At 34.8% G+C, this 19031-nt stretch overlaps 2 protein-coding genes across 5 annotated transcripts in view; one reads left to right on the top strand and one right to left on the bottom strand.

Annotated features, from left to right (window-relative positions):
* The window catches only part of LOC120352670, a 290323-nt gene extending 278665 nt beyond the window's left edge, over positions 1 to 11658 (top strand). For all 4 annotated transcript variants that reach the window (XM_039434339.1, XM_039434338.1, XM_039434341.1 and 1 more), the window contains 2 exons: positions 9070 to 9202; positions 11402 to 11658. In XM_039434339.1, coding sequence (XP_039290273.1) covers positions 9070 to 9202; positions 11402 to 11543 — 275 coding nt within the window. In that variant the 3' untranslated portion in view covers positions 11544 to 11658. The remainder of the gene's footprint in view (positions 1 to 9069; positions 9203 to 11401) is intronic.
* On the bottom strand, positions 2678 to 5430 carry LOC111060180. The gene is made up of 3 exons (XM_022347825.2): positions 5271 to 5430; positions 3986 to 4579; positions 2678 to 3388 (listed from the first exon to the last, which is right to left on the bottom strand). The coding sequence occupies exons 1-3, from the start codon at positions 5319 to 5321 to the stop codon at positions 2828 to 2830; spliced, it is 1206 nt and encodes a 401-aa protein (XP_022203517.2). The 5' UTR covers positions 5322 to 5430; the 3' UTR covers positions 2678 to 2827.
* Positions 11659 to 19031: the final 7373 nt, after the last annotated feature.

Here is a 19031-nt window from a genome sequence, read left to right on the forward strand (position 1 = left end):
GGCAAAAAATATATAAAGAGCGATAAAAAATATAATATAAAAATAGAACAATAATTGAAATCAGTAAAATATCACAGGCTAAATTTATATTCTAGATTTATGGCACGAATCATTACCATGTGCCTTTATCTTAAAATCATATGCATTCTTTTGCATGTAGCTGCGATATGCGCTTGCTAATACTTGTCGACTTGGACAATTCAATTAAAAATATGTGCTTTAAGATCAGCTTGATAAATTAGCCACTAATAATCCAAATATATATATATTAAAATCTCTAGTACTTAGTAGATTTCTTTGTATCGAATATATATTTTTATCTCAGGGTGCAAGATTCGGCACCTGACGGAATAGGTAGAGCCATTCATCTAGTGAATTAGAGCTATAATAAATTATCGCAAATTGTATTGCAAAAAATTAAATATCATATGCATATGTTTTAATAGCCTAGATTTTGTACTTCTTTGATTTAATAGAAATTTCTGAAATATTGATCTATATTTTTCTTTCAATAAATACCTTTAATACTAATTTTACTTGCGCAAGTATTACTCTTATTAATTTCTTAATTTATAATAAAAACCCTTTCGGCGAGCTAGCTTTGATCATCAGATTAATTCGAAGCACTAGGGCGCCCATCACTAATTCAAATTTATCACTCACGTGTCGAAAATCTTCTTGTAAGCCGCCGATGTCGATCCAACTCCATGTGGTCCGGGAATATGGTAGCCGGAATCGTCTCCTCCAAGGGGTTATAAATTTAATTAAAAATGAAAATGACTTCTGCTTCACAATAGCATCACGAAGTCTTTTAAGAAATTTAATAATTTACTTTAACTTTAACTTTTACAAAATCATTAGTAAGGTACTACGCTCTAGAATATTTGGGGTCCTCTTATGGTGGCATTTGGCTGGCGAGTGCTGGTTCTCCTTTCTCAAGTTTTACAGATCCTATTTCCGACTTTCAAATTAGCATAAAATTTAAATATCTTAGTCCTCCGCCATTTAGGTTCAAATAGATCTTACAAAAAATACCAAAATATTACTTAGATTGTATGATTAATAATTTCTTTGCTTTCGAGCCATATCGATAACATAGACTATATAACAATTCAACATAGATTCCGAACATTTATAGAAATATATATAAATATTTTTGAATTGGCCTACAATTGCCGCCTATTAACTGCCGTTTTACTATTGGTGCATGCAAATTTTATTCGGTATTCATGCGCCTGGTACCTCTTATTTCCTGAATACATTAAATTATTTTTATTTGGTTTTTTATTTATGCTCTTTACATGCTAGCTAATATTCTATACATTAATATTAATTCCATGCTACCTAATAATTAGCCACGTGATCAGGTGTTTTTTCACATTGCACACCATCTGATTGCAATAAAGCTCTGCCAAGGGGTTTTGGTCAGATTCTACGTTTCTCGGTTTGATCGATCTCTAGGTCACCGATCCGTGAATACATGTACATAACCTCAATCTTCAAATATTTTATATAATAATCTATTTATGAGCAATAAAATTCCTTCAAATCCTTTTTAGGTTTTTGTACCATTTAGCCAGAACAAGCTGATGCTATCTAATCTTAGTTATTATCTATTTGGCGATATTAGCCAGTTACTTTATTTTCAGACCTATTACTGTTTCTGTTAGGGCTTTTTATCTACCCAGATTTAATACTTTACAACATTTAAACATTTAAACATTTAAACATTTAAACATTTAAACATTTAACATTTAACATTTAAACATTTAAACATTTAAACATTTAAACATTTAAACATTTAAACATTTAAACATTTAAACATTTAAACATTTAAACATTTAAACATTTAAACATTTAAACATTTAAACATTTAAACATTTAAACATTTAAACATTTAAACATTTAAACATTTAAACATTTAAACATTAAACATTTAAACATTAAACATTTAAACATTTAAACATTTAAACATTTAAACATTTAAACATTTAACATTTAAACATTTAAACATTTAAACATTTGAACATTTAAACATTCAAACATTTAAACATTTAAACATTTAAACATTTGAACATTTAAACATTCAAACATTTAAACATTGAAACATTTAAACATTTGAACATTTAAACATTCAAACATTTAAACATTGAAACATTTAAACATTTAAACATTTAAACATTTAAACATTGAATTATTGAAACATTTAAACATTCAAACATTTAAACATTCAAACATTTAAACATTTAAACAATTAAACATTTAAACATTCAAACATTTAAAAATCTAAACATTTAAAAATCTAAACATGTGAACATTTAAACATTTAGAGAAATGCCAATCGTCTCACTTCGCTTGGTCAATTATATAAATGTCCCATATGACCAGGTGACAATTTTCATCCGGTGGGATGTCTGGGAACATTGTAATTGAATTCTATTTTATATTCATGTTTTTGTAGATGACTGTATATTGACATTGTTAAAGAAATGTTAAGCTGATGAATTTGAGTAGCAGAAGAGGAGAAGGTCCTTATCCTGTATGATGAGAATGAGAAGGATGTACGTGGTGAAGTGGGATGAAAAAAAGGAGGAGGAAGATGAAGTGATGGAAGAGTAGGTGGAGGAGAAGGAGGAGATGAAAACGAAAAAGGATTGTAGATGAGAAAAATCAGATTCAAACAGATTCGAATTCTCTTTATTAAAAAAAAAACGGAATATTCTATTGAGAATTCTCAGTGGATCTAGTAGTTTTAGAGGAGTTGATTATGAAGAAAAGAATACTGTAGATCTCGTATAATGGTGGATTATACAGTCTCAGTCCCCTCTCATACATCAATCTTCAATAAATCAACAATATTATTCTCCTTATAATCTGTGTCAATAAGGAGAAATATTTGACGTAATGCTTGATACATTTCATCATCAGCAATCACAGACATCGAAATCTTTTCCAAAATCCACTCAGACAATAAGAAGTCCAAATCATTGATATCATCGTCTGTTAAATGTTTGTAACCACAATTGTAATCAACACGTATCTGTGTGAATGCTACATCATCTCTTAAACCAGCCAGAGATGGAGAAATGATCTTCTCACGAGTCGTTTGGATTAATTGATAGTTGAAAACCATTAATTCAAATAATTTCAATCGGCTGACGAAATCGTTCGTCTTCTGCAAAACTGACTGCTTAAGTACATTATCAGCTATACCGGTACTGGCTTGTTTCAATACTCGCTTTTGAATGCAATGGTTCCTGATCAGTCGATTCTGAAAAACAAGCTGCTTCCTATTTTTGAGGGGTTTCTTTCTGTAATTCACTATTTCCTCATCATTGAATCCTTCGAATAAACTCATCAAGTTAGATTCATTTTTGCCCTCAGTGTTCTGGAAGAAAATTTAGAGTATTATTAATACCGAGAACATTGGGTGATTGTAAGAAAAATGAGAAATTTGGAATGAACTGAATTTCATCATTCCAAACTTATGAACCCAAATACTTGGTTGATCAATTGTTATAGGCCTACATCAACTGTTGGATCTCTCGATGACTATTGGAGATGAGCGAATTATTTTGAAATAGAAATCATTGCAAACCACTGAAAACATCCAGTTTTCAATGTTTTGCTCAAATGAAGCAATATCTCACATAGGCTCACTTATAGTGGCATAATCTCACAACATTTCAACCAAAAACTAAGTCGTCAAACAAACTAGTTAAAAGAAGAATAATTTCTAGGGGATATTATTTTCTCATCCATTTCTTCATAATGAATAATGAATTCCTCTCATTCACATTTCTTTTATTAAATTTGACATGATGAATATGATATATCTATATATAAATTTTGGAAGAGGATTCAGATAATTATGCATAAAAATTTGAAAAGAATGTGACCATTATGTTATAATAATTGTAGTATTATAATAGTCTAACGATAAATATGGTTTATTGAATTTAATAAATTGAATAAGGGTGATCACCTTTGTTAGTGGGTTGGTAATTATTTCCTTGTGAAGATCGTTCTGGTCAATTTGGAGAAATAGGCTCATTAAGAAATTAGCAATCAATGTTTCAGATAAACTAAGCGAGATGTATTCCATGACATAGTTACGAGTCACATACTCAGCTCGCTCCATCATGTTCTCTTCTGCATTTCTCACTCCTAGGAGCGTTTCAATATCTTCAAAGATTGATTCCATGTTCTCTCTATTAGTTTCCGTTGTTTGGTCTTCGTATTCAGCCTGTGAATCCATGGTCTGTATTCGTTTCCTACCTATTTGCAAACCTTCTTTGATAGCGTATTTTATCTCCAATTTTTCTTCCTTTTCAAACTTTTCCATAAAACTCTGAGATATACAATGCTGAATCAACATCCATCTTAGAAACTTAGTAATCATGATGTTCTTAACTTGGTGAATAGCTGTGTATTGCTCCAGAATACTGTTTATTTCAGCATTTTTAATGTTTTTGAGCTTGGTAACAATATCTACCCAACTGTATTCCACATCGTAGATATTGTAAGGGTAATCATTGGTGAGTACAATCGCTCCTGGGGGTGGTCTATATTCACTGGCCTGCAAAATTATTCTTATAGAATTCATGATCAGATATTATCAAGTGAGAAATGTGTGAAACCACATGGTTGAGTATTGAGACTATTACTCCCTTTTAGATCTTTAGAGCCACTGAGTGGTGTCAATTAAATAAATCTCCAAACGTCAATTTGAAGTTTTCAAAATTACTGAAAATTATTTGAACTAATTGGTTTAAAAGCTTTGACGTGTGAAAAATGAAACTTTGTGTAGGTATATAGTCGCAATATCCAGTTTCCCTTCTTCATCAATTTATAAATGATAATGTTCATTGATTATCTAGATCTCACACAATTATGATTTAGAAAACTAATCCTGATATTCTGATGATATTATCATATTCAATTAATTCTCCAACGCTAAAATGTATAAAATTGAGCTTGAAAGCGTTCATATCTACTGGTTCATGTTTCGTTAAACATCATTCAAAACCATAAAGCTTTGAATCAAGAGATTTTTTGAAAATACTTGGTAGCAAGTAAGTACATAAAAACTATGATCCAGTAATGTTCAATAGACTTTTTCATGTCCAATGGTTATTTTAATTCATAAGTTTCAACAAGAGTTTTATTATATGTCAGACATGATCCGTAATAATCAAATTTTGAGGAAATAAAATTTGAGAATATCAAAAAAGAATTTATCAATTGGAATAATTATAATCTCAACTCACCACAATCGCAAAAGCAGAGAATATAATCAATTCTTGAAAATAAATTCCCATTTTATGTGTTATCAGCAAAAAAAAAACAAGAATATAATAAGTAGTTTTTCAAGGGATGCTGATAGATAAGAAGAGAATATTTCCTCGTGAACTAGCAGCAATTAATGTTTAAACAGAATTCTCGATCATCATTGTATTGAATTATGACGTCGCTCTCGCACTGTGCAATGGGTTTCTTTGCAAATGTTCAATTGAAAATTGTTTGCTCGTCACAGTTCAGTTGACGTGCTAGGCAAAAGATGTGCTAGGCTTTTTGCAATCATTTTGTTCATAATGAAACATTTTGATAAATATAACTTTGGTCCTGTATTATACCGTAGTCTATATTATGAGTTTAATCCATTCTCCTGCACAAAGATTTCGAACAAGCTATCGAACTTGAAATAAAAACTTTAAATAAGAGCGCATATCAGAATATGGGATTATAGCTCCTCATCATTCTTATGAAAATATACATTATAGCCAACATACCTTCATGCATGAATATTTTGTAGTTGAATTACGTAGATAACCAGATAATGTTATCTACTTACTTGATAATTATTCTTATTTCAAACTACTCCATGAGTTGACTAAAATTTAGAATTATTTAACAGTAGCCGATCATCAAGTAACTCAATTATAATTAACCATTATCATCAATGGTTTTGTTAAGCTCATATATCAATGTCACACTTCATGTTGAAGAGAGTAAATTACTAACGAAATGAAAAAACAAAAAAGAAATGTTTCCAAGAAAATTTGATACGCTAAGGGCATAGTCTCTCATTCCGAACACAGAAATTGCCACTCTCTTCCCAATTTCTGTTTTTAATGAGAAGTTTTATTCAATTCCTGTACAATTTTAACAAAAGACGAACATTTTTCTTTCAACAAATTTTTCATAATAATCCATGTACTCCTTCATCGTTTGCCTCTTCCTTAGGGCTCTCTTTCCTCCAATTTGTTCTCGAATACCATTCATGAGGCTCATTGTAATTACAAGCTTTGTTTACAATAGTGGAGTACTGCGGCACCGTACCACATTGATGAGGATTAGAGGGATCAAGAGCAAGTGGGAAATACAATAGAAGGGAGTCTAATTCAGGGAATACAATAGAAGGGATCATAATTTAGAGGCAAAATAGAAAGTCTCAAATATCATATATCATTAACAAAACTGTAAACCCAATGCCCACACAATGCTGCCTGAATTATGATATATTATAATGTGTATGGTATGATGTATACGAGAGAATGCATACTATATACAGTAGTTGGTACGAACTAAGTCTATTCCATCTAAATTTTGATACAAAGAGACATTTCGAAACAATTTATTGGTTGGTCTATGAAGAGAATACCTCTCTATGAACATGAACAAATTTTTTGATAATATTTTATTATTATTTTTCTATGATAAAATGTTTTGATTAGATGCATTTAAAGACTCATATAACCTATTGTATTCATTATGTTACCTAAATTAGTTACGGAGAATGGAAATGCATGTTGTAAGCAACGTTGAGGTATATTGATTGGACAGATCATCTATTCAACCATACAAGAACAGAACAGAACAGAACATATCCCTTTGTTCGTGCAATAACAAGCTAGCCTGCGAGCAGCATCACGGTACCCGAGGTTCAGCGTCAAAGGATGATGTTCAACTACAAGGCCTATTCGCGTCTATTCAATCTGGTCTAGTCAAATTCTCTTAACGCTTTATTCGCCTAGTTGAGAAAGAGAAGCAAACTTCAGAGAATACTCTTCATTGTTTTCTTCGTAGCTTCACTGGGTTTCCAGTTTCTATCTCTATGGGTAAATGGACTTTGATCATTCAAATCCTTTTCGCGGATCATATCGGCTGAGAGGTTTCTCAAAGAGTTTCACTGTATTTACATATCCAATTATCCATCGATAAGGTCGGGGACCATGATGAGGAGAGGAGTGGTGAACGAAGAAGGAGCAAGTGGAGTATGAAAAATTTGTCGAAAGAGAAATGTTCGTTTCTTGTGAAGATTGTGTAGGTATTGGATAAAACTCATTCAAAACAGAAAATGAAAAGGGATGGGTACCGTAATCTCTGTGTTGGAATGAGAGACTGTGCCTTCAGTTCCTACTCTATCTCGGCAATTACCACTCATTGCTTGAGACGATTTCTCTTTTGAACTCATTCACTCGGCGTTAAATCCTCCACCATTTTCCTCCACGCGATATCTGTTGAAACGTTGATATCATTCTAAAATACGTAGTAGAATTTTCTCATTCGATATTATACATTACTGAATTATTGTTGGTTTCAAGAGACTATTCGATTGAAACCTATATGCAGTACTGTTCTCTAATAATGAATTTATAGAATTTCCATCTAGATCAACAATTGAAACAAAACATTGGAAAGCAAAAATACATTTACTGGAAGTAGAGCTCCAACTTGCATTAACTGGATAGCAAATGAATTGACTATTGAGGTTCACCTCACCCCTTGTTTGTTAGAGGTATGATTAAACAAAACAATTATGAACTAAAACAATATGTACAATAACAGAATTGATCGATGAAGAGAAGTAATCTCGTTTCAGTAATAAACGACTTATTCGTATTTCGAATAATAACTAATATTATGGAGAGGTTATTAACTGACTGATATGAGCACACAAAGGAATGATCACTACGGAAGATATACTAGCTCTACAGGAATCAGTAGGCCATATTGTTATTATTTCCGGGCCATGACACACAACAACCTTCACACTAAAATTGTATGGTTATTTGTGATGAATATGCAAAGCAAATGCAAATGTGAACAAGGGTATGAAATTTTCGGTATGGGTGAGGGGGTAGAGGTAGCTCAGCCCATCACAAGTTCAATATTGTTCAATATGCAGTGCATAGTAGAGGATGTCATTAGCAATGGCTCTATCGCTATCAATCTGAGTGCATGCACACCTTACCAATATTTGCGCACCACTGCAAGCGTGAAGCTCGAGTTCTGATTGGGCTCTATTGGTTCATGGATCTGACACATTTAAGAGCACCTTGTAAATGCTTATGGGTACGGTACATTTGGGTATAGAGTTCATTACCTCGCTATGCTGAGAGAGAATTGATTTTATTAGTGTCTATCATTCATTATTATATCATACTAATATTGTGTTCTACTCTATACCCATACAGTATACTAAAGTAGCTAAACTGAGGCTTAATTTACCTTTTATAGCTCTATCAATGAGGCCTACTATAACATGTCTTGAGTGGCTCATAATTTACTCAAATGCAGGGAAGTGGACACGGGAAGTTACTGGCAGCCAGTGATTCTCACTTTCCAAAAATTGTCATTTTCGAATTGGAACATTTTTGACTGGAAAAGTTAGATGGAAAGCACTAGCACTAGATGCCAGTACCTTTTCTCTCTCTAGATACATTCCCTGTCTATAAACCGCTATAGACCACATAATTGAAAAGTTTTTGAATATTTGGCTACATTATTGTTGAAGTCCAGCATAAGATGAGATTCACTTCAAAATGTTAGCATCAGCTGAATAGGAGGAATTAATATCATTTATGAAAAAAACTGAGAGGGTTTGAGTGGATCGAGTCTCACTATAAAAATTTTAATCATTATTTTCCACTTATATCAGTTAGAAAATATCAATCTATATCAATCTTATATTATACTATTATTACACTTTCAATATTAATAGAAGCTTCAAAGACTCAAAAGTACTGCACGCAGTGACATAGCTTTTCCTGTTTTTTGTTTTAGACATGACAAACAGCAACAGTAATAGCAGTAAGGCGGTTGAAGAGGAAGAAATCAGTTTGGCACTTATTGCAATATTAGCGGTGGGCACCCTGGCAATGATGGCTCTTCTCGGCTGCTACATTTGTGTCTTCAGGTAATTGAAATTTGAATCAGGATTAATTGCTAAAAATCTGGTGTGGCGCACTCACACAACTTTCCTTGCCGTTATGAAAATTGATCACCTTGCGCTAGTGTTCCCGCGCATCTCAAGTCTACTATTCAGTGATTTGAGCCAGCTGGTGACAGGTTAATAACGCTGGAGACACACATGAGGTCTGCTATCTCTTCATAGTGAATGATTTAATAGAATCAACAATAATTTGCAATTGAATAATCACATTTTCTCGAATTTAAAGTTTATTTTCAATTTTAGGTGAAAATGTTACTGAACATTAATTGTAGAGATTTTCATGCTCAATCTACTCCACTTGATTTTTTTGTTTCAATTGTATTTGAAGCCTGATAATTGGGATTCTATCTGCATTGATGGGGCGGAGCTCCTGAAATTTTTACAGATATGGGACTTGTGGCAGTTGATAGAGCTTATCGATGACTATTGTAGGTATGATCAAAATCTTGGAGCCGTTTCCGAGAAAATCACGAAAAACCTTGTTTTTGACAAAATTTTCGCCATTTTAGCCGCCATCTTGAATTGCATTTGATCGGAATTGTTCGTGTCGGATCCTTATAGTGAAAGGACCTTGAGTTCCAAATTTCAAGTCATTCCGTTAATTGGGAGATGAGATATCGTGTACACAGACGCACATACACTCATACACACACACACACACACACACACACACACCACACACACACACACACCACACACACACACACACACACACACACACACACACACACACACACACACACACACACACACACACACACACACACACACACACACACATACAGACCAATACCCAAAAACCAGTTTTTTGGACTCAGGGGATCTTCAAACGTATAGAAATTTAGAAATTGGGGTACCTTAATTTTTTTCGGAAAGCAATACTTTCCTTACCTATGGTAATAGGGCAAGGAAAGTAAAAACTTGCTTGTATAGTATAAAATTAAGCATGTACGTATACAATACAAGCAATGAGATAGGGAGGAAAGACTTACCGTATGAACTCCTAGCAGGTTCCAGACAATCCCATTTGCTATGAACGATTTGATTCTATATAATATCAGTGAAACGTTTTCTATTGATAATATTTGTCAATCAAATCATATCCAATACATAGGTATTCAAAATGTGCATTATTTTCAATGACTTATATTATTTATCATCAATTCTGTATTTTTGTCAGTCTCTCAAGAGATTCAAAAATCAAATAACTTTTACTGTAGCTTCTTTCATCCCGACCCGGACAAATTATTTTCTTGGGTGACTTCCGTGTTTTGGATAGACACGTGATGTTACCAATATCTTTACCCTGAAATTGTAGTCCTTCAGGGGCAAACTGGAAACTCTGACTCTAGACCTTAACCAGCCAGGTCACACAATATAATAATAATTATTACCTAGTGTATTTTTTATTCAATTAATTTCTTCGATAATTATTATAGATCGGCAATAATGAATTATTCTCATGATTCAACTGTTTTTCATTTAATTAATTTTTTCATGTATCATTAGCGTATACAATGGAATATTCACTTTTTTATAATTGATAATATAGGCATCTTTGTTTTTTTTCTTCAAATCTACTTATATGCTTGCGCTTTTCATGAAGAACAAGGGAATTATAAATAATTGAAATCTCCAATAGGCCTGAAATTTTAACAAAGAATAGATAATTGCTCCTTTCATACCAGAAAATTAAAAATTTACCAAAGAATATTTTGTGAGAGCATTGACCTCAAAAGCAACCCAAGTTCAGAGATCACGAATAAGGGATAGAAGGTGGTACAAAGATAAGACTTCCGTATCATAATTTGTAAAGTCTATGTGAAAACGATATACATTTTGAATGGAGAACTCAGATCAAGTCTTTCTATAAACAATCAGTCTAATATTGATGGGATCACCTGCTTCAGAATATTAAAACAATTATTGTTATTAGTAGGCCTGAAATATTGTAAATTATAATTTTACAGTGTATAATTAAAAAATGTGAAAGTTACACAAGACCTATAGTTACATTTTGACTGTCCTAAAAATTATAATTGGAACTGAATTGGGCCTAAACCTGTGTTACTTTTCTGGAAGTTGCGTTATGTTAAATGACTGAGATTAAAATAGAATTAAATCTGATATTGTCATTTGATGAATGGGTTTGTGATGTTTCAGGCAGCTATGTTGTCAGCCGCCGCCCAGCTCAAAGCGTCGCAGGATGGACTCGACATTCGGCCATGATGAATTGCAAATGGGAGACACAACGCAGAATGTGGAGATCAGCATGGCCACAGCCACCGACACTGATCAGAGATAATAGATCCAACCCATCCACCGCTCCACGTTCCAACAGATCAACTCAATAATTGTGCAACCCTCCCGCTATCGTAGAACACGAAAAATAACCAAACAGGTAAAGAAACTCGAGAATGGAAAACAACATGAATGTAACTCATCAATAATCTTTAATTCAAATTATTGATCACATGTAAAAAAACACTTTTAATTCAGGTAACGCATATGACGAGATTGCCACTGGTTTTCATCGTTTAAAAAGTTATCGCTATCGTAAAAGACAGAAAATAGGTAGAGGAACTCAGGAATACAACTTTCAATAAACTGTTATTCAAATAATTTGAAAAACTGATGAATTTTCCATTTTTTCATCCAGGAAGCACATAGGTCTATAACAAGATTGCCACTAGTTTTCTTCGTTTCAGAATACAACCTCATTTCGTTTCAGACATTGTGGTAATAAAGTAAAATTTATGACAATATTCATATCTCTAAGGCTCATTAGGCCTACACACTGAAGTGGCGTGGTGCTGACGGGGCACGGTCGTGGTCTGTGATTTAGCGTGGCGCTGACTATTATAAATTTCTTATAAACATATGGTTCAATCCAAACAGGAGTGGCGTGGTGAAACGCCATTCCATTCTGCATTGGACCAATTATGTTTATAGTGGTGTGGACGTGACAAGAAAAGAGTGCCACGCCACCGCCACATCACTTTAGAGTGAATTGTGTCCAAGGTTCTAGTTCCAAAAACTCAATCAAGTTCTACAAATATCTAGAAAATCTCAATAAGAAGAGCTCTGATTCCAATTCTCATTATTAACAGCATATTTGCAACTGAAACCACTTACAACCTTAACGAATTTATGTCCAAAAACGAACACCAAAGAGGTGGACACCTTTCGTAGAACATAACGTTAACCTTCTCACTCTGCGATGAAATATCCATTTTACTCTGTATTACTACTCTGTGACGTTTATCAAAATTCCTCTATTCCCTCGTCTGTTCTCGTTTTCGAAGCTATGCCAATTGGTTGGAGCCGTGATAGCATGACGAATTATTGCTTATTGCGTGCTACTTACTCAGATATGTGCCAGTCGCCTAACATTCAAAGTAATAGAAATCAAATGAAACAATTAAGGAATTTTTATTGGCAGAAATACACCCTACTAGGGTGATTTATTCCACTGTCACAAAGTGAATTTTTTGTGACGGATGGAGAGCCGTCGTCTAGTGTAAAATTAGCGAATTTATTCTGTTTTAGAATAGGAATAGGATCGACTGCCGGATATATTTTGTTAGATTTGTAGTTGTGTATATGCATTATCACCATCGCCGTCAACCCCTTTAAATCATCAGCAGCGGATTCATCTAACCAGATATTTCCAGATCTTCTTTACCACTCTGAGCGTTCTCGCATTTTGTATTGCATTAGCAGCATCCGTGTCATCAGAACGATAAGCGGCTACCGAGTCGGGTTGGTATCGCTCTTCATGAAATTTCTGGAATAGAAATATTGTTTACCGGCCTGATTTAGTGTAGTAATTAGTATCATTGTCATCATTAGCTGCACCCTTAACATCAGGAGCAGCTGAGTCAAACCCCGTCACATGACCAGTGGCGTGATTGTCTTTTCAGACTCCCATTGGTCGGCAATCTTTTTTCCCCCGGCCTCCTAATTTTCAGCGACCCCGTACTGCTTCAAGAAGACCTGGGAGAGAAGCAGTTGTTCGGTGAACGGGTTCGTGTACGGCTGCGTTCCGAGCGGCCCTCCTAATAGTGGTGTACTAGAGGGTTAATATTCTATTCTGTATTTTAGTGAATGGAATATTGTATGTCGAATTGCCGACTGTATTTGAAGGTAGAACTTCCTGGGGGATTTTCTTTCTTGTCGGTTATTCTTCCTAAATTCGTATCACTGGTGGTGAACAAGTTATCCTTGGTTTTGAAACCTGTAAGGGATCTCAAGTTTGTGCTACAAATAGTTGAGTGGCGAATTTAGCTAGGCTCTTATAGCAGATTATTTTTGAGTACTTAATTTATAAGCCTCGACTCTGTCGCTTCACGACGTTTTAATTATAATACGGGAAGTGGGAATTGGTTCGCTATTCTCCGTATCAGTATCCACGTCGATTCAGGTAATTGTATGTCAGGACTGGTAGTCCGTATATTTTCCTTCTCTGTAGTAAGTTGGCCTTCAGTTTAAAGAGTAATTCTTCTCCATTGAATTTTTATTCTTGTAGGGAAATCCCTGTCCTTTTCAAAAATAGTTTTTCTCAATTAATTTTTATTCTTGTGGGAAAATCCCTGTTCTTTTTGAGAAAAGTTTTCTCGATTAATTTTATCCTTGTAGAGAGATTATTATCATTTATGGTAAGTTTTCCTTGCTTAGTTTTCATACTATAGAGTGGCCCAGTATTTAACTTTCTTAGCAGTTTCTGACTTGCTGTATACCTAGTAGGAAAATTCCAATCATTTCCTAGAGAACTCAGGTACAGCTTGAGTTCGTCCTTGTCGAAGTTGGTAGACTGTGACGTCCTTTCTCTTTCTTTCTCTCAACTTTCCCTTTACTGAAGTCCTTCTAGCTCTCAGGTACAGCTTGAGGACTTCCTCGCCGAAGTTTCTAGACTGCGGCATCCTTTCTCTTTCTTTCTCTTAATTCTCCCTGTGTTAAAATCCTTCCTGATCTCAGTTTCAGATTCGAGATCGTCCTAGTCGCGGGTTTTCAGACCCGCAAATCCTTCCTAAAATTCTTAGAAACCTGTCTTCTTTAATAGCAAATATTATTTGCTGGTTTTCCCTGTGGAAAATTCACGAATTTTTCCATGATCTCAGTTGCAAATTAGAGATCGAACTTTTGGTAGTCCTTAGACTGGCAATTACTTGGAAAAGTCTATTGAAATCTTTTCCTGAATTGGGAGTCTCTGACTCGATATTTTCCTTGTGGAAAATCCTGGAAAAATCCTTTCCTACCCTGACAACGACAGACTGTTGTCTTCCCGATATTATTCTACAGACTGTGTCTGTGAAAAATCTTTTCTATCCTCTCATAATAGTCGACATACTGACTATTAATTTAAAAGCGTTTCGGACGATTGAGAGTGGTTCCCATACCCTTAAGGGCAGTCACAGATTGGCCCTTAATAACCGGCGCGCAGTCATCAGGTTAGCGCGGGAACCCTGTTTAGCAGTTTCAGAATTGCTGAAAATCCTTTCGCAGCTGCAGGCTCGCGATTCAGAAATCCCACACCTCAAACCTTATTCTCTAAATTTCAATTACCACATAATTGAAATTGATATACTGTATTTAGCTAGCAGGTCCAGCCTGCTGAGAGCTAGAGCGCAATTCTCAGATTGCGGATTACTGAGCAGATATTATTTGCTGTAGAGAATAATAATCTTATTATTGATTCTCTGTTCCCTATACCTTATACCGTATACCTCATACCCTGCACCCTATTCTCTATAGCTTACACCCTATACCGTGCCCTATTCAATTATACCTTGAATACTACTAATAACTCCATAGTTCCGTCATACCTTTACCCCATAGCTCTCACCTTAAACCCCATAGAAAAACCACATCCCGGGCTTGCAGGTACAGCTTGCTCGCCGTCAATTCGCAGTTGGTTCAGATTGCGTACTACCTTTATAAATAGAATTATTGGTAGGGATCTGATAGTCAGATCCGTCTCCTTGTGTAGGGTTATCTTAATATCCCTTAAAACCCACCCTGTATTCCAACGGCCGAGGGCCGAATCGGCCAGTAACGCCACGGGCAAACACTCTTCCCCTGAAAGTGAAAATCTCGCGAAAGAAGCAGAGGGTAAAGAATCAGGATAGAGGGAGAAGTGTAGGTCCGGTAACTCCACCTGTCAGTACGGCTACTGACCCCGACCCATACCCGACTTAGCTAGTCCGCGTCGTAGCAATACTTCGCAATTATTAGGAAACCTAGAGGGTTTGAGTGGATCGAGTCTCACTATAAAAATTTTAATCATTATTTTCCACTTATATCAGTTAGAAAATATCAATCTATATCAATCTTATATTATACTATTATTACACTTTCAATATTAATAGAAGCTTCAAAGACTCAAAAGTACTGCACGCAGTGACATAGCTTTTCCTGTTTTTTGTTTTAGACATGACAAACAGCAACAGTAATAGCAGTAAGGCGGTTGAAGAGGAAGAAATCAGTTTGGCACTTATTGCAATATTAGCGGTGGGCACCCTGGCAATGATGGCTCTTCTCGGCTGCTACATTTGTGTCTTCAGGTAATTGAAAATTTGAATCAGGATTAATTGCTAAAAATCTGGTGTGGCGCACTCACACAACTTTCCTTGCCGTTATGAAAATTGATCACCTTGCGCTAGTGTTCCCGCGCATCTCAAGTCTACTATTCAGTGATTTGAGCCAGCTGGTGACAGGTTAATAACGCTGGAGACACACATGAGGTCTGCTATCTCTTCATAGTGAATGATTTAATAGGATCAACAATAATTTGCAATTGAATAATCACATTTTCTCGAATTTAAAGTTTATTTTCAATTTTAGGTGAAAATGTTACTGAACATTAATTGTAGAGATTTTCATGCTCAATCTACTCCACTTGATTTTTTTTGTTTCAATTGTATTTGAAGCCTGATAATTGGGATTCTATCTGCATTGATGGGGCGGAGCTCCTGAAATTTTTACAGATATGGGACTTGTGGCAGTTGATAGAGCTTATCGATGACTATTGTAGGTATGATCAAAATCGTTGGAGCCGTTTCCGAGAAAATCACGAAAAACCTTGTTTTTGACAAAATTTTCGCCATTTTAGCCGCCATCTTGAATTGCATTTGATCGGAATTGTTCGTGTCGGATCCTTATAGTGAAAGGACCTTGAGTTCCAAATTTCAAGTCATTCCGTTAATTGGGAGATGAGATATCGTGTACACAGACGCACATACACTCATACACACACACACACACACACACACACACACACACACACACACACACACACACACACACACACACACACACACACACACACACACACACACACACACACACACAACACACACACACACACACACCACACACACACACACATACAGACCAATACCCAAAAACCAGTTTTTGGACTCAGGGGATCTTCAAACGTATAGAAATTTAGAAATTGGGGTACCTTAATTTTTTTCGGAAAGCAATACTTTCCTTACCTATGGTAATAGGGCAAGGAAAGTAAAAACTTGCTTGTATAGTATAAAATTAAGCATGTACGTATACAATACAAGCAATGAGATAGGGAGGAAAGACTTACCGTATGAACTCCTAGCAGGTTCCAGACAATCCCATTTGCTATGAACGATTTGATTCTATATAATATCAGTGAAACGTTTTCTATTGATAATATTTGTCAATCAAATCATATCCAATACATAGGTATTCAAAATGTGCATTATTTTCAATGACTTATATTATTTATCATCAATTCTGTATTTTTGTCAGTCTCTCAAGAGATTCAAAAATCAAATAACTTTTACTGTAGCTTCTTTCATCCCGACCCGGACAAATTATTTTCTTGGGTGACTTCCGTGTTTTGGATAGACACGTGATGTTACCAATATCTTTACCCTGAAATTGTAGTCCTTCAGGGGCAAACTGGAAACTCTGACTCTAGACCTTAACCAGCCAGGTCACACAATATAATAATAATTATTACCTAGTGTATTTTTTATTCAATTAATTTCTTCGATAATTATTATAGATCGGCAATAATGAATTTTATTCTCATGATTCAACTATTTTTCATTTAATTAATTTTTTCATGTATCATTAGCGTATACAATGGAATATTCACTTTTTTATAATTGATAATATAGGCATCTTTGTTTTTTTTCTTCAAATCTACTCATATGCTTGCGCTTTTCATGAAGAACAAGGGAATTATAAATAATTGAAATCTCCAATAGGCCTGAAATTTTAACAAAGAATAGATAATTGCTCCTTTCATACCAGAAAATTAAAAATTTACCAAAGAATATTTTGTGAGAGCATTGACCTCAAAAGCAACCCAAGTTCAGAGATCACGAATAAGGGATAGAAGGTGGTACAAAGATAAGACTTCCGTATCATAATTTGTAAAGTCTATGTGAAAACGATATACATTTTGAATGGAGAACTCAGATCAAGTCTTTCTATAAACAACAGTCTAATATTGATGGGATCACCTGCTTCAGAATATTAAAACAATTATTGTTATTAGTAGGCCTGAAATATTGTAAATTATAATTTTACAGTGTATAATTAGAAAATGTGAAAGTTACACAAGACCTATAGTTACATTTTGACTGTCCTAAAAATTATAATTGGAACTGAATTGGGCCTAAACCTGTGTTACTTTTCTGGAAGTTGCGTTATGTTAAATGACTGAGATTAAATAGAATTAAATCTGATATTGTCATTTGATGAATGGGTTTGTGATGTTTCAGGCAGCTATGTTGTCAGCCGCCGCCCAGCTCAAAGCGTCGCAGGATGGACTCGACATTCGGCCATGATGAATTGCAAATGGGAGACACAACGCAGAATGTGGAGATCAGCATGGCCACAGCCACCGACACTGATCAGAGATAATAGATCCAACCCATCCACCGCTCCACGTTCCAACAGATCAACTCAATAATTGTGCAACCCTCCCGCTATCGTAGAACACGAAAAATAACCAAACAGGTAAAGAAACTCGAGAATGGAAAACAACATGAATGTAACTCATCAATAATCTTTAATTCAAATTAATGATCACATGTAAAAAAAAACACTTTTAATTCAGGTAACGCATATGACGAGATTGCCACTGGTTTTCATCGTTTAAAAAGTTATCGCTATCGTGAAAGACAGAAAATAGGTAGAGGAACTCAGGAATACAACTTTCAATAAACTGTTATTCAAATAATTTGAAAAACTGATGAATTTTCCATTTTTTCATCCAGGAAGCACATAGGTCTATAACAAGATTGCCACTAGTTTTCTTCGTTTCAGAATACAACCTCATTTCGTTTCAGACATTGTGGTAATAAAGTAAAATTTATGACAATATTCATATCTCTAAGGCTCATTAGGCCTACACACTGAAGTGGCGTGGTGCTGACGGGGCACGGTCGTGGTCTGTGATTTAGCGTGGCGCTGACTATTATAAATTTCTTATAAACATATAGTTCAATCCAAACAGGAGTGGCGTGGTGAAACGCCATTCCATTCTGCATTGGACCAATTATGTTTATAGTGGCGTGGACGTGACAAGAAAAGAGTGCCACGCCACCGCCACGTCACTTTAGAGTGAATTGGGTCCAAGGTTCTAGTTCCAGAAACTCAATCAAGTTCTACAAATATCTAGAAAATCTCAATAAGAAGAGCTCTGATTCCAATTCTCATTATTAACAGCATATTTGCAACTGAAACCACTTACAACCTCAACGAATTTATGTCCACAAACGAACACCAAAGAGGTGGACACCTT

This window comes from Nilaparvata lugens, chromosome 8, assembly GCF_014356525.2.
Source record: "Nilaparvata lugens isolate BPH chromosome 8, ASM1435652v1, whole genome shotgun sequence".
Lineage (NCBI taxonomy): Eukaryota > Metazoa > Arthropoda > Insecta > Hemiptera > Delphacidae > Nilaparvata > Nilaparvata lugens.